The sequence below is a fragment of the Engystomops pustulosus genome, unplaced genomic scaffold, assembly GCF_040894005.1.
Source record: "Engystomops pustulosus unplaced genomic scaffold, aEngPut4.maternal MAT_SCAFFOLD_824, whole genome shotgun sequence".
Lineage (NCBI taxonomy): Eukaryota > Metazoa > Chordata > Amphibia > Anura > Leptodactylidae > Engystomops > Engystomops pustulosus.
Window position 1 is genome coordinate 1 of NW_027285703.1, and position 23,759 is coordinate 23,759.

General features: G+C 43.5%; 1 protein-coding gene across 1 annotated transcript in view; it reads right to left on the minus strand.

Moving 5' to 3' along the window:
- Window positions 1–812: 812 nt before the first annotated feature.
- Window positions 813–23,759, minus strand: part of LOC140112538 (NACHT, LRR and PYD domains-containing protein 12-like) — a 28,885-nt gene continuing 5,938 nt past the window's right edge. The window contains exons 3-14 of the mRNA XM_072132525.1: window positions 23,325–23,488; window positions 22,741–22,912; window positions 21,590–21,655; window positions 19,155–20,853; window positions 17,094–17,264; window positions 16,638–16,808; window positions 12,702–12,872; window positions 10,699–10,869; window positions 7,624–7,824; window positions 5,092–5,262; window positions 3,982–4,152; window positions 813–2,483 (exon numbers count right to left, since the gene is read on the minus strand). Coding sequence (XP_071988626.1) covers window positions 2,396–2,483; window positions 3,982–4,152; window positions 5,092–5,262; window positions 7,624–7,824; window positions 10,699–10,869; window positions 12,702–12,872; window positions 16,638–16,808; window positions 17,094–17,264; window positions 19,155–20,853; window positions 21,590–21,655; window positions 22,741–22,912; window positions 23,325–23,488 — 3,416 coding nt within the window. The 3' untranslated portion in view covers window positions 813–2,395. The remainder of the gene's footprint in view (window positions 2,484–3,981; window positions 4,153–5,091; window positions 5,263–7,623; window positions 7,825–10,698; window positions 10,870–12,701; window positions 12,873–16,637; window positions 16,809–17,093; window positions 17,265–19,154; window positions 20,854–21,589; window positions 21,656–22,740; window positions 22,913–23,324; window positions 23,489–23,759) is intronic.

Here is a 23,759-nt window from a genome sequence, read left to right on the forward strand (position 1 = left end):
TGCAGCCTGTGTAATATACCGACCACAGCCAGGACCTGCAGCACTACCACCATCACCACCAGTCTGTATGTATACAGAGATACAGAAGTGACGTCACCACCCCAGCGCCCACTGTGCAGCCTCTGTCTGCAGCCTGTGTGTTACATTGACCATAGCCAGGACCTGCAGCACTGCCTCCATCACCCCCAGTCTGTATGTATACAGAGATACAGCAGTAATGTCACCATCACAGTGCTCCCTATGCAGCTTCTGCCTGCAGCCTGTGTAAGTGTTACACTGACCATAGCCAGGACCTGCAGCGCCCCCCATCACCCCTGGTCTGTATGGTCCATGTGTGACTACTTACCTATAGACGTGTGGTAGGATGATCCAGCAGGTTACAGGAAAAACAGATCATGACAATTGTGGGAAAGATTTTTATTACAGTTAAACACACCAATTGCCCTATAATGTGCAGGAGCCCGGAGAAAATGATGTGATATTCTCCGTGATATGGGATCCCCAGAGCGTAGTGATGTGGTATTCTCCATGGTATATACTCCTCAGGACATAGTGATGTGGTATTCTCCATGGTATATACTCCTCAGGACATAGTGATGTGGTATTCTCCATGATATAGGATCCCCAGTACATAGTGATGTGGTATTCTCCATGGTATATACTCCTCAGGACATAGTGTGGTATTCTCCATGATATGGGATCCCCAGGACATAGTGATGTGGTATTCTCCATGATATGGGATCCCCAGGACATAGTGATGTGGTATTCTCCATGATATGGGATCCCCAGGACATAGCGATGTGGTATTCTCCATGATATGGGATCCCCAGGACATAGTGATGTGGTATTCTCCATGATATGGGATCCCCAGGACATAGTGATGTGGTATTCTCCATGATATGGGATCCCCAGGACATAGTGATGTGGTATTCTCCATGATCCCCAGGACATAGTGATGTGGTATTCTCCATGATATGGGATCCCCAGGACATAGTGATGTGGTATTCTCCATGATCCCCAGGACATAGTGATGTGGTATTCTCCATGATATGGGATCCCCAGGACATAGTGATGTGGTATTCTCCATGATCCCCAGGACGTAGTGATGTGGTATTCTCCATGATATGGGATCCCCAGGACATAGTGATGTGGTATTCTCCATGATATGGGATCCCCAGGACATAGTGATGTGGTATTCTCCATGATATGGGATCCCCAGGATATAGTGATGTGGTATTCTCCATGATATGGGATCCCCAGGACATAGTGATGTGGTATTCTCCATGATATGGGATCCCCAGGACATAGTGATGTGGTATTCTCCATGATATGGGATCCCCAGGACATAGTGATGTGGTATTCTCCATGATATGGGATCCCCAGGATATAGTGATGTGGTATTCTCCATGATATGGGATCCCCAGTACATAGTGATGTGGTATTCTCCATGATATGGGATCCCCAGGACATAGTGATGTGGTATTCTCCATGATATGGGATCCCCAGGACATAGTGATGTGGTATTCTCCATGATATGGGATCCCCAGTACATAGTGATGTGGTATTCTCCATGATATGGGATCCCCAGGACATAGTGATGTGGTATTCTCCATGATATGGGATCCCCAGGATATAGTGATGTGGTATTCTCCATGATATGGGATCCCCAGGACATAGTGATGTGGTATTCTCCATGATATGGGATCCCCAGGACATAGTGATGTGGTATTCTCCATGATATGGGATCCCCAGGACATAGTGATGTGGTATTCTCCATGATATGGGATCCCCAGGATATAGTGATGTGGTATTCTCCATGATATGGGATCCCCAGGACATAGTGATGTGGTATTCTCCATGATATGGGATCCCCAGGACATAGTGATGTGGTATTCTCCATGATATGGGATCCCCAGGACATAGTGATGTGGTATTCTCCATGATATGGGATCCCCAGGACATAGTGATGTGGTATTCTCCATGATATGGGATCCCCAGGACATAGTGATGTGGTATTCTCCATGATATGGGATCCCCAGGACATAGTGATGTGGTATTCTCCATGATATGGGATCCCCAGGACGTAGTGATGTGGTATTCTCCATGATATGGGATCCCCAGGACATAGTGATGTGGTATTCTCCATGATATGGGATCCCCAGGACATAGTGATGTGGTATTCTCCATGATATGGGATCCCCAGGACATAGTGATGTGGTATTCTCCATGATATGGGATCCCCAGGACATAGTGATGTGGTATTCTCCATGATATGGGATCCCCAGGACATAGTGATGTGGTATTCTCCATGATATGGGATCCCCAGATATTTTTTTATCTTCTGAGATCATCCATGACCATCACAAGTCCTGTCATCTGCTTAGCTCCTCGATCTTCAGTGAAATATCCTCAGATTTGGCTTTAGTATTTCTACATGTCTTAAGGCATTTGCTTCTTCCTCAGTTAATTCATTGCTAAATAACCTGGAATAAGAGGAGACCCCAGTATTAGTGATGTTGTATCATGAGGATAGTCACAGGATATCAGCTGTCAGAGGATTGATCTGGGATGTTGGGGTTGGTACAATCTTGTCTGCTAATTTATAATGAAAGAATATGGTGAAACTTAGGGATCTATTAATTTAATTACATTAGACTTCATTAAAGAAACATTATGACTGGACAGCTAGGTCCAGGAACAGTTGTGGTCTTCACATACTTCTTCCATTCAAAGATTAGGGCAGCCACTGTGCTCTTAGGAACCTTGAGTGCTACAGAAATTATTTTGTACTCTTGGCCAGATCTGTGCTTTGCCACAATTAGCTGGCAGTTCCTTAGGCCTCATGATTCTCATGTGCTCTGACCTGCACTGTGAGCTGTGAGGTCTTACATACACAGGTGTGAGCCTTTCCTAATCAAGTTCAATAAGTTTAATTCAACACATCTGGACTCCAATGAAGGAGTAGAACCATCTCAAGGAGGATCAGAAGTAAATGGACAGCATGTGAGTTACATATGAATGTCACAGCAAAGGGGCTGAATACTTATGACCGTGTGATATTTCAGTTTTTCTTGTTTAATAAATTAGCAGAAATATCTATATTTCAGTTTTTTTCGGTCAAGAAGGGAGCAAAGTGCACATTAATGGATCTTACTAACTGTCTGCTATGAAACAAAAAAATTAAAAATTTAAATGGGCCTGAATACTTTCTGTAGCCACTGTATGTGACAGCTGCCACTTATCTCTGTGATTAGCAGTGTGACTTTCTGGTATTTACTTGGGCTCTGGTTTTTGTCAGGTATAATGTAAAAGGAAATGTGGGTTAACAGGTTTTGTGGCTTAAAGCTGAGTCTGGACAGTAGGCATGTTATACCCACAAGTATACAGTATTAGTAAATGAGAACTATGTCCAATGCAATCCATAGAGGATTTAACATTGGACCATCTGGATGCAGAAGGGCTCAGAAGATGTGGCTGGTCTCTGCTGCATCTGGGGTGATCACAACAGCTGAGGAGCTAGAAATTATGCTAATCTTACCCAAAAACTAAAGCCATTGGCAACTATTACCACAAAAAACAAGCCCTCCTATGCATACGTCAGATGAAAATTAAAAAGATATCATGTGGAAGTTCGCCATAGAAAAACTTAAAAAGGGGCTCTGTCCTGAAATCCCAAACAGGTCTTAATACAGATCTGTTTATTGCACCCTTAATTAGGAAGAACCCCCACTAATGGAGTGCAGCTTCATTTAGATGGAGATCTTATATTCAGTAGGGCCTTCAAGTCTCCAAGTTTACATCACCAATAAGAGACCCAGGCGGAAGCACAAGGAGAACATTTTATTTGCTAAACCTGCCCATTTTCCACACAAAATCAGGTCGGACATGAGGGTTGTCATGCCGGATGTGCACATTTTCGTTTGGAATCTGACACTGATTTTATGGTGTAAAATCGCAGTGTGAATCTAGCGTTATACTCACTGTAACGTCTCTATCCTGCTGGCCGGACTGGACAGCACTTCCATCAAATCACTGAGGCAAGGACCAGACAGGTGATTACCAGACAGGTCAAGTTTCTTTAGGGACAGGTTATTCTTTATTCCAGAAGCCAAATGGATGCAGGATGTGTCTCTTAGATTATTGTATGCCAGTCTGTAATAATAAGATAAGAGGTGGGTTATCTGTTTAATTACCCCGAAATGTCACCATTAAAAACTGCACCTCCTCACACAATGAATAAGTTATTTCACAGTAAAAAAATATAATAATTGCTCTCCTTTATGGAGAAATACTCTACTCCTCTGCTATAAGCTTTGTATTCCCAATGGTCTAGTGGAAATTGATCTTGATGCAATTCATCAAAAGCTGAATAAATCTGGCAGAACAAAGCCCCCAATAATAACAAGCTACAGAGAACCCATAAAACAGAATTTAAGGATAGCATTTGGAACATAAAAGAAGGTTTATTCTTAGCTGCATAGGACCCAAGTTGCCACTGTTGCTCTTACTCAAAGCTTATAAATGCTGGCTACAGACAAACAAACCTAGGACTGGAAGATAAGACAATGCCAGAACGCAAAACATTGAAAGGTACTCAAATTTCAAAGAGGAACAACCAGTAGAAAAGCCAAACCACATAGAGCAACAAGAGGCAAGAGGTCAAAGGAGGTAATGAAGATTTTACAGTGGAGCATAAAATACAATAAACATGTCTCCTCTACACATCACAGTAATGTCTCCACCTATACACATCTTTTATACTCACTTTAATGTCTCCTCCTTTACATCTCTTATACTCGCTATAACATGTTCTCCTTTATATATCCTATACTCACCGTAATGTCTCCTCCTGTACACATATCTTATACTCACTGTAATGTCTCCTTCTATACATCTCTTATACTCACTGTAATGTCTCCTCCTGTACATCTCCTCCTATACTCACTGTAATATCTTCTCCTGTACACATCTCTTATACTCACAGTAATTTCTCCTCCTGTACACGTCTCTTATACTCACTGTAACGTCTCCTCCTGTACATCTCTAATACTCAATGTAATGCCTCCTCCTGTACACATCTCTAATACTTACAGTAATTCCTCTATCCTGCAGCTCGGACTGGTCAATGCCTCCATCAAGTCAGTGAAGTGGGGACCATATAGAAGATTTCCTGACAGATTGAGTGTCTTGAGGGAGTGGTTAACCCTGATTGCAGATGCCAACTGGAGGCAGGAGTCGCATGGTAGATCATTCTCACCTAGACTGTAAGAATAAGATGAGATTTGGGTGAGACATTCAGAGAACATTAGTATAAAGTCTGCAGATTTTGAATGGGGAAAGAAAGTATCCCTGTCCATTAATAAAATCTATTAATGTCATCTGACATGTCCACCTACATTGTGTTACTGAACACCATAGATAGATTACATGCATATCTGGACGTAGGTGGTTGAAAAAGAAAGATCCAGAGTCAACAACACAATAACTGGGGGAGTTATATTCCAATCCGTCTCAAGGATATGGAGAAAAAATTTAGAAAAATTCTTAACGTGTTAAAGGATGTATAAGACTTAAGCCAGGGTATAGAATGCGGATTAGGTTCAGGTATCATGAAGGAGGAGGAAAGCAGTGTAGCTGGTATCAGTGAATAAGACCCATTTTGCCAAGACTAGTTTAGCTTTTGTGACATTCCATGTTGCTAGCCTTTTTTTTGTCATATGACCGCCCTTTGTTCCCTGTTCTGCTTTACCTTCCAGTATTTGACCTTGGTTCATACTGCTTGACTGCCATTTTGTCCCTTACATACCCTCCCTTTTGAACTTGGCTAGATGACCTTGGCTTTGGTTTTCTATTTTCTCTATCCCTCACATTATTTGGTATAGGGAATATCACACAGTTGTAGTTTATTATCGAGGCAGGTTGTCAAGTAGGTAGGTCTCACAGCTTGGCTTACGGTGCCTTTCCCTTCCCTGACAGGTTGGTTGTGTTCCACGTTTCCTTGTTTCACCCTTTAACCCTACCTATAGGCGTCTTAATTTATAGGGAATCCTTATAAGTAGTTATAAGGTGGTTGACTTATATGGCTTATTAGACAGCTATTTGTCACACCAAAGAAATAAGTGAAGACATAGTCATTGGGGCTCATTTACTAAGGGTCAGCGGGACCGCGATTCCATCAGGTTTCCCAAATATTTCCATTGTGTCGCAAGACACGCACTCACATACACCAGGAAGAAGCAGGTGAACTCCGGAGGACCTCGGCGCAGAAGCGACAGATGCAGGAACTCGGGCTCACGGGCTTAGTGAATCGCGGCAGACCCGAATCCACGACGGACAACGCACCGCGGGATTGCGACAGGACCGGGTAAGTAAATCTGCCCCATTGTATAGTTGTGTAGTCATAGTATATAAGGTTGGAAAAAAACACAGGTCCATTAGTGGTCAATTTATTGTCAGGACATTAGAAGGCGATTTGTAATAAGATAAGGGGCATAGGCACCTTTTGTTTAAAAAAAAATGTGAACTAAAGTGAAAAAGGTAATGATGATCTGGTTGGGCTTGCTGCCAATGGACTGATGGAACGACATACATTTGAAGGTCCTCATCTTGGGACTCACATATCTGGACACGTCTAAGACTTCACACACATGGGGGGATATTTATCATACGCTGGCGCTCGCGCCCCGCCGCTGCAAATTCGCAGCCCGATACATGAAGAGGCTTCTGCCTCTTCATGTATCGGGCTGCCAGCCGCGCAGCGTCTATCCTACGCCAGGCCCTGCCCCCCCTTCACGCCCCACTGGCGTGAAGGTGGCGGATTGGGGAAAATAATCGCAAAAGCTAGCAATAAGCTAGCATTTGCGATTATTTCAGGGCCTCTGCGCCAGTGGTGGTGCGCAGAGGTCCTGATAAATATGCCCCATGGAGTCAGAAGCTATGGGACACAATGGGGCTCATTTACTTACCCGGTCCAGTCGCGATCCCGCGGCGCATTGTCCGACGTGGATTTGCATTCTGCCGGCATTCACTAAGGTTGTGAGCCTGATATCCACCAGGTGTCACTGCTGCGCCGAGGTCCGCCGGAGTTCACCATCCTCTTCCTGGTGCATGTAAGTGCGTGTCAAGCGACACTTTTTTTGTTTTGAAATAGCACAATTTTTCCGAATCTGTCGGGCTCACCGGCGGCCACGCCCCCCGATTTCCATCGCATGCAACCCGCCGAGATGCGACACAATCCGATCGCGTGCGCCAAAAACCCAGGGCAATTCGCCGCAAAACTGAAAAATTCGGAAACCTGGCGGAAAAACACGATTTGAACCCTAAGTAAATGTGCCCCAATGAGCTCACCATAGATTTTGCAATAATTTTTTTTGTCAAATTCAAACTAACATGGCCCATGTAAAAGTTACTCAGGGATGACCTATAGTTGCTTCTCCTTCCTGGCGGTAATATAAAAAATAAATATGAAATGCCAGATTTGTAATTTATTGGTCAAAACACCTCACAGTAAAAGGAATAAAAATTTCTCAAATAGTTGTAGGGACCTATGAAAAAATGTTATGGATTTAAGAATAAAGGACTCCCCCATGTATGTTTCATCCTGTACACCTCCCTTATACTCACTGTAATTCCTCTATCCTGCAGGCCGGACTGGACAGCGCCTCCATCAGGACACCAAAGTTTTCTAGTGCCTTTATCCTGCACAGTGAACTGGACTGATTACTCATAGAAAAACTACTATCGGGACCAGATTGCGCATGGTCCTTATAAGACTGGTGACTTTTTCTTAAAGATATAGCTGCAGCATTGTAAACCCCATCTGACCTGTAACAAGAAGATAAGATATAGGTGGCATGTTCAAAAAGCCGAAAATGGAGGGAATATGCCCTTGCATGTATGTAACGTCCATAAATCTCATCACTAGAAACCTCCTGTGGATTTACACATGCTATATGTTATCTCCAAAGATATCCAAAGATGATTGCAGCACACGGGAGCAGGATGGAAGAAATGAGAGGACCTCTTTTTGATCAAGGCAAATGGTGACCATCACCATTCACGACATTCATCATGACACATGCCATCATCACAAGGCCTACAACTGCCACCACTTCTCTCTACCACTGAGCACTGCTCCACCATCTCATAGGACCATCATGTCCCCACCATCCAATCCACACTAGCAAAGTAATCACACCATAGATGTCCAAAGATATATATGTAATACTTTGTCTGCTGCTGATGGAGCTTCAACATGCCTCTTGTATGGAGACACTAGTGTCCTCCATCGCTCAGGTGGGATTTTAGCCCATTTTTCCACAAAACCGAGAGTTCGGTGGGCTCCTTCTATGTACTCTGAGCCTTAGTTCCTTTTATTAGATTTAGATGATGTAATTGACTGGGCCATTCTAGCAGCTTTATTTTCTTTCTCCAAAACCAGTGGATAGTTTCCTTGGCGGTTTGTTTAGGATTGTTGGCCTAGATTTATTGCGCCAGTTTTCTGTCGCGAAACCAAACTGGCGCAGACACTTTATAGATACATGTGCGAGCAGTTTGTGTGTTCTTTTATGTGCAAAGTCAGACAGTATTACATATTACGGCATTCAGTAAAATCAACTTAGGTCTCATCTGACTGCTCTAACCCCAGGTTTATCGAAATGTTGTTGGTCACTGTCACTGAGGTTTGTATTTAGATGATAACAGGGCAGTAATCTCTATGAAGATGTCCTTTTACAGTACATTCTTATAGTCCTGATTATAAAATATGTCTTAAAACTGAACATAGTCAGGTAAACAGGTAAGTACCAAATTGGCCATCCGGCAGTCGACAGCAATTGCGCAATGTATGTGATGCTGCCGGCTTCTCTTACAGGTCCCCACTGATAGCGGCGTGAAACAGAGGGGCGTGGGGGAGGAGTGTCGGGGGAGTGTCAGCCTGACCATACAGAGGAGTGCCGGCCCCCTCATGAATAAACCCGACTGTCAGTGCAGGAGATACGTGGATCCGTCCTCTTATTTGGTAAGAGGTCAGATCTTTCAGGAACCACTTTCCCAACATTAATTAAAATAAATTTAATATATATATAGAAATGGGCTGGGGAGAGGATTATGGGGGGCATGTTTGGTGGGGGTCTTTTTGGGGGTGATAGGTCCTCTTTAAGTTCAGTTCACTTGTGACTACTTTGTTGATGATTTTGAGGCCAAGACTATCTGCTTGTGATGGGATTTTAGTACTATGCGGTTTCAGGACAGTGCAAAGTCTTTCTGTACTGTCTTTCTCATCGATTTCTCTGTGAGGTCCTAAGCCGCTAAGTTATTCTCCTCTTCTGGTATATCTTCCTTTTCTTCTGTTACCTTTGTGATTGGACACAGTCAAAGACAACTAAGTGGATAGAAATAGTCAAGGCCTCTCCAGTGGTCGGATAGAGTGTTGGACACCTCAGTGGTCGGATACAGTGTCGAGACACCTCAGTGGTCGGATACAGTGTCAGACACTTCAGTGGTCGGATACAGTGTCAGACACCTCAGTGGTCGGATACAGTGTCGGACACCTCAGTGGTCGGATACAGTGTCGGACACCTCAGTGGTCGGATACAGTGTCGGACACCTCAGTGGTCGGATACAGTATAGGACACCTCAGTGGTCGGATACAGTGTAGGACACCTCAGTGGTCGGATACAGTGTTGGACACCTCAGTGGTCGGATACAGTGTCGAGACACCTCAGTGGTCGGATACAGTGTCAGACACTTCAGTGGTCGGATACAGTGTCAGACACCTCAGTGGTCGGATACAGTGTCAGACACCTCAGTGGTCGGATACAGTGTCGGACACCTCAGTGGTCGGATACAGTGTCGGACACTTCAGTGGTCGGATACAGTTTAGGACACCTCAGTGGTCAGATACCTTTTAGGACACCTCAATGGTCGGTTACAGTGTAGGACACCTCCGGGGTCGGATACACCTCAATGGGTGGATACAGTATAGGACACCTCAGTGGTCGGATACAGTTTAGGACACCTCAGTGGTCAGATACCTTTTAGGACACCTCAGTGGTTGGTTACAGTGTAGGACACCTCCGGGGTCGGATACACCTCAATGGTTGGATACAGTATAGGACACCTCAGTGGTCGGATACAGTTTAGGACACCTCAGTGGTCAGATACAGTTTAGGACACCTCAGTGGTCGGATAGAGTGTCGGACACTTCAGTGGTCGGATAGAATGTCGGACACCTCAGTGGTCGGATACAGTGTCGGACACTTCAGTGGTCGGATAAAGTGTCGGACACTTCAGTGGTCGGATAGCGTGTCGGACACTTCAGTGGTCGGATAGAGTGTCGGACACTTCAGTGGTCGGATAGAGTGTCGGACACTTCAGTGGTCGTATACAGTGATTTAATATGGTCTGGGAAACCCCAGTGGTTGGAAACAATTATGGATACCTCTGTAGATGGATATAGTCTAGAATATCTGTGTTGTTTTAAACAATGTGACACCTCCGCAGGGGCAGCCAGGTCTTCTTGGGGCAATTACAGTATTATTTAATTTTGGTAAAAAAATTTTGTGCATCAACTCTAAGGTCCAAATCTACTGAATCTGACCTTGTTAATAGGTATACAGTAACAAGGTTGAGTAGCATAAATTCATGTATCATGTGTAATACCTGATGTTTCATCCTGTAGATATCTTTTATACTTACTCTGACTTCTGAAGTTTGTAGGAATACCTGGACAACTTTTCTATGGTGTCATTGAATAAACGGCCACACAGATAGTTACCGGACAGGTTAAGTCTCTTCAGGGACTGGTTATTCCGTATCACAGATGCCAGCTGGATGCAGGATGTGTCTTCTAGATCATTATATGCCAGTCTGAAATAGTGAGAAAAAGACATGTAGGCAATGTATTTAGATGTATTTACGCATTAGCATAAAACCGTGGCAGTAGTACCACCATAGCAGCTGATATGGGGCCCATGGTGTTAGTGGCCCCAGCTGTATGGCCTGATGCATAATATGCATTGATATTAAAAGTTGCAATTGTGATTCTTTTTGCAGTATCCTGGCCAGTGATTGGTTGGAGCCCTTGGAAATCCCCAGATCTGAGAGTTTATAAATATATTTCTCTCATCTACCAGGTAAGTCTCTTTAATGAGACACCTGGATCTCCGCGTGCCAATACGGCAGAGACTGCATTCAGATTTCTGCACAAGCGACAGAATACTTCCTGGTTCCTATGAGCCAGCCCCTAACCACTGGACCAGGGCTGAGGTACATCTCTATATGATGAATCCACAGCCAACCATTGCTTGTGGGAGTCTACAGAAAGAAATGTTTACAGCCTGTTACCTGCTGCTTAGTTGGACTGTGTGCCATTAAATAGACTGAGTTTTTATTCAAGATGTCTACATGTGATCCCTGGCTGTTGCCGCCAACACCACGGGCTCCCCCTTCACCATCTTTCCCGTGATCTCTCCACTACAGCGATTTATTATTTCACAGAGAGTCAATTGTACCTATATGAATTCTTTTAGATATTAGGGGGTGGTCACCAGAGTCCGATTGGGGGGCCCAGGGCCCACCAGTGAAATGGATCCTCAGGGCCCACCTACTGTGACATGAAAATATTACCTGTACATTCTTAGGCCATGTTTATACAATCCATTTTCATTGCATTTTAAAAGGCACGGCAAATGCATCCCGCAAAAATGCATCACAGATCACATCAGTCTTAATGATGGTAAAAAAATGAAGATATATTTTGAGGTGCAAACAAATTGGGGCACATTTACTAAAGGCCGTGCACCAGTTGTCCGGCGGACTTTGCACTTTCTTTTAGGTGCACACTGCATGCACAGGTATTTAAGAGGTGCACCAAAAAAAAAGTGCATGTCATGGGTGTCTCAGGTCTTGAGTCGCAGGCACACCCGTGTGCCTCCGTGTGCCTCTCAGTGCAGCCTGCAGCCTCACTTACCTCTCTGTGGCATCTACAACGGGTTTGCGCGCGTCCCGGCCTCCTAGGGCGCACGTGCGCCACCTGGTACTTAATAAATAGCCAGCCTCTTCCCTTATGCCCCGCCGGATCTTCATGCCTTGTGCCTTAAAGAAAGATTATTCCCTATGTCCTCTGTGTTTATTGTGATTGCCCGTTGTGACCTCGATTCCGTTCCTGACTTTACTCCTGTGCTGCCTGTCCTCACCTTCTGCTACGTCCCTGACTCTGACCCCTTGCTGCCTGTCCTGACCTTCTGCTACGTCCCTGACTCTGACCCCTTGCTGCCTGTCCTGAACTCCTGCCTGTCCATGATTCAGACAAAGTTGTGCCTGTGGAGAGACCTGGTGGTACCATGCCGCATCAAGTCCAACCCTCCCTTCAGGTGATAAGGTGTGTCTGTCTTCTAGATACGTCCGGTTGAAGGTTCCCAGCTACAAGCTTGGTCCTCGCTATCTGGGTCCATTTGAGGTGCTGAAACGCATCAACCCCTGTAATGTATCCTCCTGTACACATCTCTTATACTCACTGTAATGTTTCCTCCTGTACACATCTCTTATACTCACAATAACGTTTTCTCCTGTACACATCTCTTATACTCACAGTAATGTCTCCTCCTGTACACATCTCTTATACATACTGTAATGTCTCCCCCTGTACATCTCTCATACTCACAGTAATGTCTCCTCCGGTACACATCTCTTATACTCACTGTAATTCTTCTATCCTGCAGGCTGGACTGGACAATGCTTCCATCAGGTCACTGAGTTGAGGACCACAAAGACTGTTGTGAGACAGGTTAAGGGATTTAAGTGACTGGTTATTCTTTAATACAGATGCCAGCTGGATGCAGGACATGTCTGGTAGATTATTGGCACACAAACTGTAAGAAAAAAAAGGAGATGTAAACTATGCATCCAGAAAAGATTAAGATAAAAGTTGTTTGTTAAATCTCATTACTAATTGCCTCTTGTGTAAAAATTGCTATGAATGCCTGCATATGATAAATCCACTTTCTCTTATTACACATCTCTTATACTCACTGTAATTCCTCTATCCTGCAGGTTGGACTGGACATTACCTCCCTACAGGCACTGAGGAGAGGACCAGACAGACCATTCTTAGACAGGTCAAGTCTCTTAAGGGACTAGTTATTCCTCACTACTGAGGCAAGATGGCAGCAGGATGTTTCTGGTCCTAAGAGTAAGAGCATGAGATTTAATTAATATATCAAAAGTACTATGAGGTTATATATAGCGCCTCAGGAGATTCGTTTCTGTAGGTGCAGTCAGCAGATTTATCTAATGTACTACCATATATTATGTAATTTTTGGGAGGCACACCATATAATTCAGCCCCTACAGGATTCAGCCATTTTTCATTTTTGCGCTTCTGTTTATATATGGAACCCCTAATGGGGGGGGGGGGGAGTGCAATGCACGCAAAGGTCCTGGCTTGGTCCTTACACAGATACAAAATGGAAAACGCGAGCAGCACTCCAAAGGTAGAATTCAAAAGTTGGTGATCTTTATTGATCTTTATAAAGATCACCAACTTTTGAATTCTACCTTTGGAGTTCTGCTCGCTTTTTCCAATTTGTATACATATATTTATATATATATTATTTTTTCAGACCCACTAGAATACTTTAACCCTGCAGAGTCTGATTGTTCATGCTATATACTGCAATACTACTGTATTGCAGTATATAGCAATTTTACTGATGATAGGTAGGCTATTCGAGTTCATTAAAGATGGTAGGGCTCATCAGCTCCCTTAGCACTGAAAACGGTCGTAACAGACGGGAGTCAACTGTATTATATGTATCAGCTGTAGAATGTGTATGGAGAGAGCTCAATCTGTGACCTCTCTCCATATACTTCCTGCAGCACCAGGACATAATAGTATGTCCTAAAGCACATAGGGGTTAATTTATTAGGTGTACAGTATTATTTATTCAGTAGCTATAGTATGTATTGTAATATATTGAGGGCCACAAAGTGAGCTTTATATTTGATATCTGGTGGGGGGGTGGGGAGGATAAATATTACACTGGAGCAGAGTGTGGGGCATATCCATGTGCCACTGTGGTATCTTTTGCCGCACATTGTGGAGATTCAAGGAGCCATTTGTGGTGGAAAAATCTGCAGCAGGAGAAGTCTTTATGTCGTTTCATACTCAAACAACATCTCCTGCCGTGTCAGCCATGTTCTGTACTGCACTGCTGTTATAACTACTACTACATAGCCATACATCTCCTGTTCTGTCCATCATGCTCTATACCGTACTGCTGTTATAACTACTACTACATAGCCATACATCTCCTGTCCTGTCCATCATGCTTTATACCGTACTGCTGTTATAACTACTACTACATAGCCAGACATCTCCTGTCCTTTCCGTCATGCTCTATACTGTACCGGTGTGACTACTACTACGCAGCAAGAGATCTCCTACCCTGTCTATCAAGTTCTTTACGCTGCTGTGAGAAATACTATTACATTACTAACATTGTCTTGGGGTTGACACATATGAAATTAGTGAAGGCAATTGAAGTACTGTTCTCATCTGGGCATTCTCATTTAATTGAATTAATCTGCCTACATTCTTGCAATTGTATGTTGTTGAAAAAACGTACCAGTATGAATATAATGTCCCTTAGAAATTATACAGTTGTACTTGGATAGGACTACCCACTAGAGATGAGTGAGCATATTCGTTCGAGCATTAGTGTACTCGCAACTGCTCGTTGCTCGGACGAGTATTTCGCCCGCTCGAGAAAATGTCATCTCGCGGCGTTTAGATTTTTGGCGGCCAGAAACAGAGCCAATCACAAGCCAGGAGACTCTGCAATACACCCAGCATCACGTGGTACACTGACATGTCGATAGCAGTGGTTGGCTGGCCTGATCAGGTGACCCTGGAATATATTTGCCACTGGCCGCGCTGCACTGATCATTCTCTGTCTGGATGCCGTTAGGGAGAGAGCTGCTGCTGCTGCAGGGATAGCATTACGGTGTTCTAGTAGATTGCTGTTAGGCAGGAGTGATTCTACAAGAACCTTACTGTTAGGCAGGAGTGATTCTACAAGAACCCAACAGCCCTTGTTAAGGCTACAGTAGCGTTTTTCAAAAGTTAAAGTGACACATTCAGTCACAGCACAAAATCCTTTTGTGTGCTGTCAGTGTAGGTTAGAAACTAGCCATATCAATCATCTTCTGTGGTTGCTGTCTGATTTCTTCTGCACGTTTTGTTCCATTATTATTGCATGTTTTAGATGCTATCTAGCCTCACTCGGTCACTCTGTCATCGCCATGCTGTTGCCCATAATTTTGGCATAATAGTGCGATTAAGCAGCCTCAGAGGCATCCATGCATGCTGCCCCTGCTGTTTCCTGTCCATTTCTGTGGTGTTTCCATAATTTTCTGAGGTTTCCAGGTGTTTGGCCAAGCTTCCCTGTGCAGACCCTTGGTCCCTTTGAAAAATGCTCGAGTCTCCCATTGACTTCAATAGGGTTCGTTATTCGAAACGAGCACTCGAGCATCGGAAAAAGTTCGACTCAAGTAAAGAGCACTCGAGTATTTTAGTGCTCGCTCATCTCTTCTACCCATATACCCTGGCAGCAGTAGTTAGAAGTCCTATTTAGCCCTGACAGACCACCTGGATTCTAATTTTATTACTACATGTGCAGATCTTTAATCCGCACAGTAATGTCTCCTCCTGTACACATCTCTTATAATCACAATAACGTTTTCTCCTGTACACATCTCTTATACTCACTGTAATGTCTCCTCCTGTACACATCTTTTATACTCACTGTAATGTCTTCTCCTGTACACATCTCTTATTCTTGCTGTAATGTCTCCTCCTGTACACATCTCTTATACTCCCTGTAATGTCTCCTCCTGTACACATCTCTTATACTCACTGTAATGTCTCCTCCTGTACACATCTCTTATACTTACTGTAATGTCTCCTCCTGTACACATCTCTTATACTTACTGTAATGTATTCTCCTGTACATCTCTTATACTCACTGTAATGTCCCCTTCTATACATCTTTCATACTAACTGCAATGTCTCCTCCTGTACACATCTCTTATACTCACAGTAATGTCTTCTCCTGTACACATCTCTTATACTCACTGTAATATCTCATCCTGTACACATCTCTTATACTCACAGTAATGTCTTCTCCTGTACACATCTCTTATACTCACAGTAATGTCTTCTCCTGTACACATCTCTTATACTCACTGTAATATCTCATCCTGTACACATCTCTTATACTCACAGTAATGTCTTCTCCTGTACACATCTCTTATACTCACAGTAATGTCTTCTCCTGTACACATCTCTTATACTCACTGTAATGTCTTCTCCTGTACACGTCTCTTATACTCACTGTAATGTCTCCTCCTATACATCTCTTATACCCACTGTAATATCTCATCCTGTACACATCTCTTATACTCACTGTAATGTCTCCTCCTGTACACATCTCTTATACTCACTGTAATCTATCCTCCTGTACACATCTCTTATACTCACTGTAATGCCTCCTCCTGTACACATCTCTTATACTCCTAGTAATGTCTCCTCTTGTACCCATAACAATGTCACTCCTGTACATATCTATTATACTTACTGTAATTCCTCTATCCTACAGGCTGGACTGGACAATGCCTCCATTAGGTCACTGAGGTGAGGACCACAAAGACTGTTGTCAGACAGGTTAAGACACACAAGAGACTGATTATTCCTTAATACAGATGCCATCTGGATGCAGAATGTGTCTGGTAGATTATTGGAACTCAAACTGTAAGAAAATGAAGATAAGATGTGAATGAATGCACATTTTCTATGCATCCAGAAAAAAATATTATAAAAGCTGTTAATTGTAAAATCCCTAAATCTAATTATTAAACCCCTGCACATTACACATCTCTTATACTCACTGTAATGTCTTCTCCTGTACACATCTCTTATACTCCCTGTAATGTCTCCTCCTGTACACATCTCTAATACTCCCTGTAATGTCTCCTCCTGTACACATCTCTTATACACACAGAAATGTCTCCTCCTGTACACATCTTATACTCACTGTAATTCCTCTATCCTGCAGGCCGGACTGGACAGCGCCTCCATCAGGTTACTGAGAAGAGGACCAGACAGAGCGTTCTTAAGCAGGTCAAGTCTCTTTAAGGAGGGGTTATTCCTTATTACTGATGCCAGATGGATACAGGATGTGTCTCGTAGATTATTATCAGCCAAACTGTAAGAAAATTATATTTTATTGAAATATTAACAGACAGTATCACATACCATAAAGTTAGATATAGCTGCTCAGGAGATTCATCTCTCTAGGTGCAGTCAGCAGTTTATCTAATCTAACACCATAAACTATGGAATTTTTGGAAAGCCATCTTATAATTTGACTTATTAGGTGTGCATCGTTATTTATTCATGGCCTATAGTATCTAAGATGGGTAAATTTGTGGGGGGATGGTAAAAATTAGTTTGGAGCACAGTGTGGCACATATCCAGGTCTTTTGTTGCACAGTGTGGAGATTAAAGGGGTCATTTCTGCTTGAGATTTCTACAACAGGAGAAGTCTTCATGAAGTTTGATACTTAAACATACAGACAATTCACCTATGAGATACTAAATGCCAAGTAGGAGATGTCTGGTTGTATAGTGGTAGTAGTCACAGCAGTACAGTATAGAGCATGATGGACAGGACAGGAGATGTCTGACTGTGTAGTAGTAGTCACAGCAGTATAGTATAGAGCATGATGGACAGGACAAGACGTGTCTGGCTGTGTAGTAGTAGTCACAGCAGTACAGTATAGAGCATGATGTACAGAACAGGACGTGTCTGGCTGTGTAGTAGTAGTCACAGCAGTACAGTATAGAGCTTGATGGACAGAACAGGTGGTGTCTGGCTGTGTAGTAGTAGTCACAGCAGTACAGTATAGAGCATGATAGACAGGACAAGGGGTGTCTGGCTGTGTAGTAGTAGTCACAGCAGTACAATATAGAGCATGATAGACAGGGGGTGTCTGGCTGTGTAGTAGTAGTCACAGCAGTACAGTATAGAGCATGATGGGCTTAGTCTGGAAAATGATGGACAACAGAGTGTGGCAAGGTTTCCATGGCCAGTAAGTACACAGTTGGGGAAATGCAGAGTGGTCAATAAAAGCATATTTGAGGGATGTTTATAGTGGAATGGTTGAGGGATTGTGGTGGGGTTTATAGTGGAAGGGTTGAGGGATTGTGGTGGGGTTTATAGTGGAAGGGTTGAGGGATTGTGGTGGGGTTTATAGTGGAATGGTTGAGGGATTGTGGTGTGGGTTATAGTGGAATGGTTGAGGGATTGTGGTGTGGGTTATAGTGGAATGGTTGAGGGATTGTGGTGGGGGTTATAGTGGAATGGTTGAGGGATTGTGGTGTGGGTTATAGTGGAATGGTTGAGGGATTGTGGTGGGGGTTATAGTGGAATGGTTGAGGGATTGTGGTGTGGTTTATAGTGGAATGGTTGAGGGATTGTGGTGGGGGTTATAGTGGAATGGTTGAGGGATTGTGGTGTGGGTTATAGTGGAATGGTTGAGGGATTGTGGTGGGGTTTATAGTGGAATGGTCGAGGGATTGTGGTGGGGTTTATAGTGGAATGGTTGAGGGATTGTGGTGGGGTTTATAGTGGAAGGGTTGAGGGATTGTGGTGGGGTTTATAGTGGAATGGTTGAGGGATTGTGGTGGGGTTTATAGTGGAATGGTTGAAGAATTGTGGTGTGGGTTATAGTGGAATGGTTGAAGAATTGTGGTGTGGGTTATAGTGGAATGGTTGAGGGATTGTGGTGGGGTTTATAGTGGAATGGTTGAGGGTGGGTGTGGGGGAATGTGGAATGGTTGAGGGATGGGGGGAGGGGTGTTGGGGTGATGTTTTGTGGTGGTGGTGGTTGAGGGATTGTGGTGGGGTTTATAGTGGAAGGGTTGAGGGATTGTGGTGTGGCGTTTTTGTGGCCAAAAGGATCATAGACCAAAGAAATTATAATCGTACCCTTTATCCACAGTCACTCTCGAAAAACTTGTAGAAAGTTTTAACAAAAAAGTGGAAATTGCCCTATCTGAAAATGTAGGACCAGCCCCATATTGAGTATTTTACCTCAGACTTCGGAGGTTATACAGCCCTGGAACAATTCTTTCCAACCCTTCATTGTCTATTGAACATTTAGATAGATTGAGTTCTTCTATATGTGTGCAGGTTTCCATGATGAATGCCAACACCGTACAGTCTAGAGCCGACAGGCGGACCTCAGAAAAGTCAAATACTCTGTGTGACTGTAATAATTTCAGCACCAGATCCTTGTTCTGGGATTCAAACAGATAGTAGAATGTCCGGAGAAGATGGCGCTTCTTGTCCTTACTTTTCTCCAGCCTTTGTTCTTCTAGAATAAAGTTCTCAAGCCAAGTGATGACTTCTCTGGAGGCCTGATCTGCTCGTGTGTCCAGGTATCCGGTTAGTAGTGACCTGGTGGAGGCGTGTGATAGACCACACAGGAAGCGGAGGAACATCTCACCTCGTCCATCAGGATAGGATTTGGCTTTCTCTAGTGATTCCTGTAACTTCTCAGGAGAATAATCGGCATAATGCACAAAGGCAGAGAAGAATTCCTGGACAGTGAGATGTAAGAAGGAATAGGACACAGGTTCCTCCGATTCCATCAGAAAACTTGATAAGAGCTTTGACTTATTGTTCACATGGAAAGACTCCAGATCCCGGTCATCAAATATAATCCTGTGATTCATGACCCCATGTTCTGCCATCCATCCGATGGACTGCAGGAGCTTCTGGGCACCACTTTTCTCCAGGCTGTGATTGGACAGGATGTTGGCCACAAATATGGCAAAGAGCTGGGTCACGGTTCTGGGTAATAATGAGACCTGCTGGTCACTACTTGTGGTCTGGAAGCTCCTGGATAATACAGTACAGATGATCCAGCAGTAGGACGGGAGGTAACAGAACGTGTACAATGTGTCATTCTGCTTCACATAGGTAAAAGCCTTTTCTGCCAGTTCAGGGTCACGGAAGAAATTGTCAAAGTAAATCTGTCGTTCTTCTGCCAAAAAACCTGTAATTTCTATTATTCTATGGAAAACCCTACAATCCATTGATGCCAGTCTGGTCGGGCGACTGGTCATCAGAACAGAACAACCATTAAGAAGAGACTTTCTCACCAAACTGACCACAATGTGACCACAACGTTCCGGCTGTTTAGGGTCGGAGCACAAGTGACGGGATGTGAAATCCATTGTCTGATTGCTTTCATCTAATCCATCAAATATAAAGAGAAGTTTCTCTGGATCCTGGAAGATGTTCCCGAGCTGCTTCCACAGATATGGGTAATGATGAAGGATCAGGGTCTCCAGACTAACCTTATCCCATTGGTTGAGTTCCCGGAATTTGAAGAAGAAGACAAAAGAGAATCTTTGATAGAGATCCCCCTTCACCCAGTCATAGACAATCTTCTGCATCAGTGTGGTCTTCCCTACCCCGGGCACTCCGACCACCATCACCATTTGTGGTACCAGTCTGGATTGGGGGCACCAGCGGAAAATCTTGTTGGGTGAAATGGGTAGTAAGTCATTTTGTGCTCTTTTAACTAATTTCTCATGTCTTGCCCCGGTCTCTATGAGCTCATTCTCGTAACGTTCCCTAAAGTGATAAGTGGAGACAATGATGAGGGTCACATAACGTGTACATAGTGGAAAACTCTCCTTCCTCTGGTCACAGCTTGGAGGTTTGTTTTCTACTAGTTTTTCTGTTTGGTTCTTCAGATGATTCATGTGATGTCTCTGGATATCTAGGAATAACAATAAAACAGACACATGAGATTTTCGAGACAATGAATATTTTGTGATTCTTACACATATTAACAGTTTTCTCCATTATGGACTTTTTTTTTTTTTGGAGGAATGGGGGTGGAGGGTTAATAGGTTCCATGATAAGTTGATCATGACAAACTTGTAATTTGTGAGCAAAGTGTTATTTAACCTGCAGAGCCACTCACTGGAATCCATGAGTTGTCCATATTGTGCAGGGTAAAATGGACTTGGGAATGGTTTTTTGAACTGTTCCTCACTGTAGTTATTAGAAGAGGGTCTTGAGTCGAAGACAACTTAACATTCCGTACTGATTCCAGAGTGCAGATTTTCGGGCCTTGAAATCATTGCAACTCCTTACGCACCAACGGATTGTGATTACTTCCCGACTTACGCCATCACCTCAGTTGGGAATGGAGGGGTGTCAAGGGTCACCTATTTTTTACTACCCTGTTAGTGTTTGGAGGGGCGCGCAAAGGACAATTGCACAACCACTCAGGAAGTCTGTTAGCCAGCTGTATCATGCCGGGTGCTCCAAGAGCCTTCCAGAAAGGTTTAACAGGGTAAGTATAATATAATATAGGTGAGTATATTAGAGTCACTTTTATAATGGTGGACAACCCCTTTAAAGGTGGATAATGTTGTATTGTTATTTTGATTTTAAGGTCATTTAGGTCAACCAAGTGGGATTTTCTATTTAGACTATAAGATTTCTACCTTTCAGTTCGGGGTGAAGTAAGTGCCCCTCTTCATCCAGTAAAATTTTCCCTGCCAGAGTTTCACCTTAAAAAAAAAGAAAAGTGTGTAATATACCCAAGTCATCCGTAATATTATCCAGAATGTAATATGAAGGTGTAGGGGTGAAGACCAATAACCTCACACCAGTCTAGGGACTTATCCTACTGCTTGTTTTATGTTTTTTATACATTTTTTTCACCATTACATTGAAGTGGTTAAGGAGATGGTGATCTGGAGAGGTGGGACCTGGACCAGGAATTAATGACATATCTTGTTGATAGGACAACCTCTTTAACACACACTTCCCAATCTGTTAGTAGAAATAAATCCAGTGGGGCAGATTTACTTACCTGGCCCATTCGCGATCCAGCGGCGCCTTCTCTGCGGTGGATTCGGGTCCGGCCGGGATTTACTAAGGTAGTTCCTCCGCCGTCCACCAGATGGCGCTGCTGCGCTGAAAAGCATCTGAACGCAATCAACTTCACCGAGCCGGACCAAGTGAAGGTAAGCGCGTTCCAAGCGACACTTTTATTGTTTTAAATGCGGCGGTTTTTCCGAATCCGTCGGGTTTTCGCTCGGCCACGCCCCCCAATTTCCGTCGCGTGCATGTCGGCGCCGAAGCGGCACAATCCGATCGCGTGCGCCAAAATCCCAGGGCAATACAGGGAAAATCGGCGCAAATCGGAAATATTTGGGTAACACGTCTGGAAACCGTGAATCGGTCCCTTAGTAAATGACCCCCAGTGTGTATCATCATCCTACAATCCTGTATTATTCCACTTCCCCTGTCCCACAGAAGGCAGTTATAACAATTGTCTGTAGCACCAGACTACATAGTGGGATTGTAGTCTGTCACTATGGAAACACATTGGAATGCATAGAAAATCTAAATAATTACATATTTTAGTTCAAAATTATTAGTAATTTTGGCAGAAAAAAACAAGAGAACAGACGCATACATGTTAAATCTTTCATGATGAATAGCCATATTTTTTGAGGACTAAGGAGGTTGATATACAGGACCTTATAGAAATTACATATTGACTAAGACTCTCAGAATAACTTATTCCTTGTGATATCTAAACAACAGCCAATAATTCCATGATAGACACCGCCATACATGATGTTACCTTCCGCGCAGAGCTCCTCCAGTACAGCGCATAAGGCAGGAAGCGGCTGCTCCTTTTGTAAGACATAGAGACTATCCCACAGTCCTATCACAGCGTCTCTCCCAAGCTGAAAAATGTCAGACACCAGGGTCCGGGCAAATAGTTTTCTGTCATTTAGGAGATCTTTGTATTTCTACAACAAGAAAGAAAGAGGCCAAAACCATAAAATTACTTCTCTGAAACCCAAAGGAATGGAATGTCCAATCAGAGAAGAGAATTTGACTATAGGGACAACTGAGCGCAACATTCAACAAGAGCTGTGGCATCTGAGGCTCAGGCCTCTTAGTGAATATGGATGCAAACTTCTTCAGTTCTGAACTTCAGACCAATGGCAGAGTTTTTCACACCCTTTCCTGCCCTCCCGTCCAGCCCAACACACCCAAAATTGTCTTGCGGGTCGGAGAAAGCCTGACACTTGCTGTCAATCAAGTTTTGCTATTGTAGAAGCCTCATATATTGTTATAGAATTTTACCCATTACTAGGGCACAATTCTATACAAACATTTCGCCACAGACAGGGTTGTCATCATATCACATTCTCTCACCTCAAGATTAGGGACTTTTCTAGAACTGAGATGACTTAGAAGGGCATAAGGACTCAGGTTCTCCACAATGTAATGAAGATCATCCTGGAAATATTCATACGTCGTCCTCAGGACGTGATGTTCGTATTGACAAAGCTGCTGGTGGAACTTCTGGATATCATTATCTAGGAGGAACCAAGAACCTTGTTACCATATTAATGGCGGCCATACACATATACATAACCACTGATGGCATCATGACACTTTGGGGCTGTTAACTGGGTTAACAAAGGGGGGGGGGGCATTTCTTTATTTCAACCTTAGTATTGTCATCAACTGATCTGGGCCACCAGTAACAATGGCCGTAACAACAACTCAACCCTATGTATGGTGATCCTTTGACATTTTAGACCATAAAGAAGGAAGTCATAACATGTTGGATAGTAGTCTTCTGAA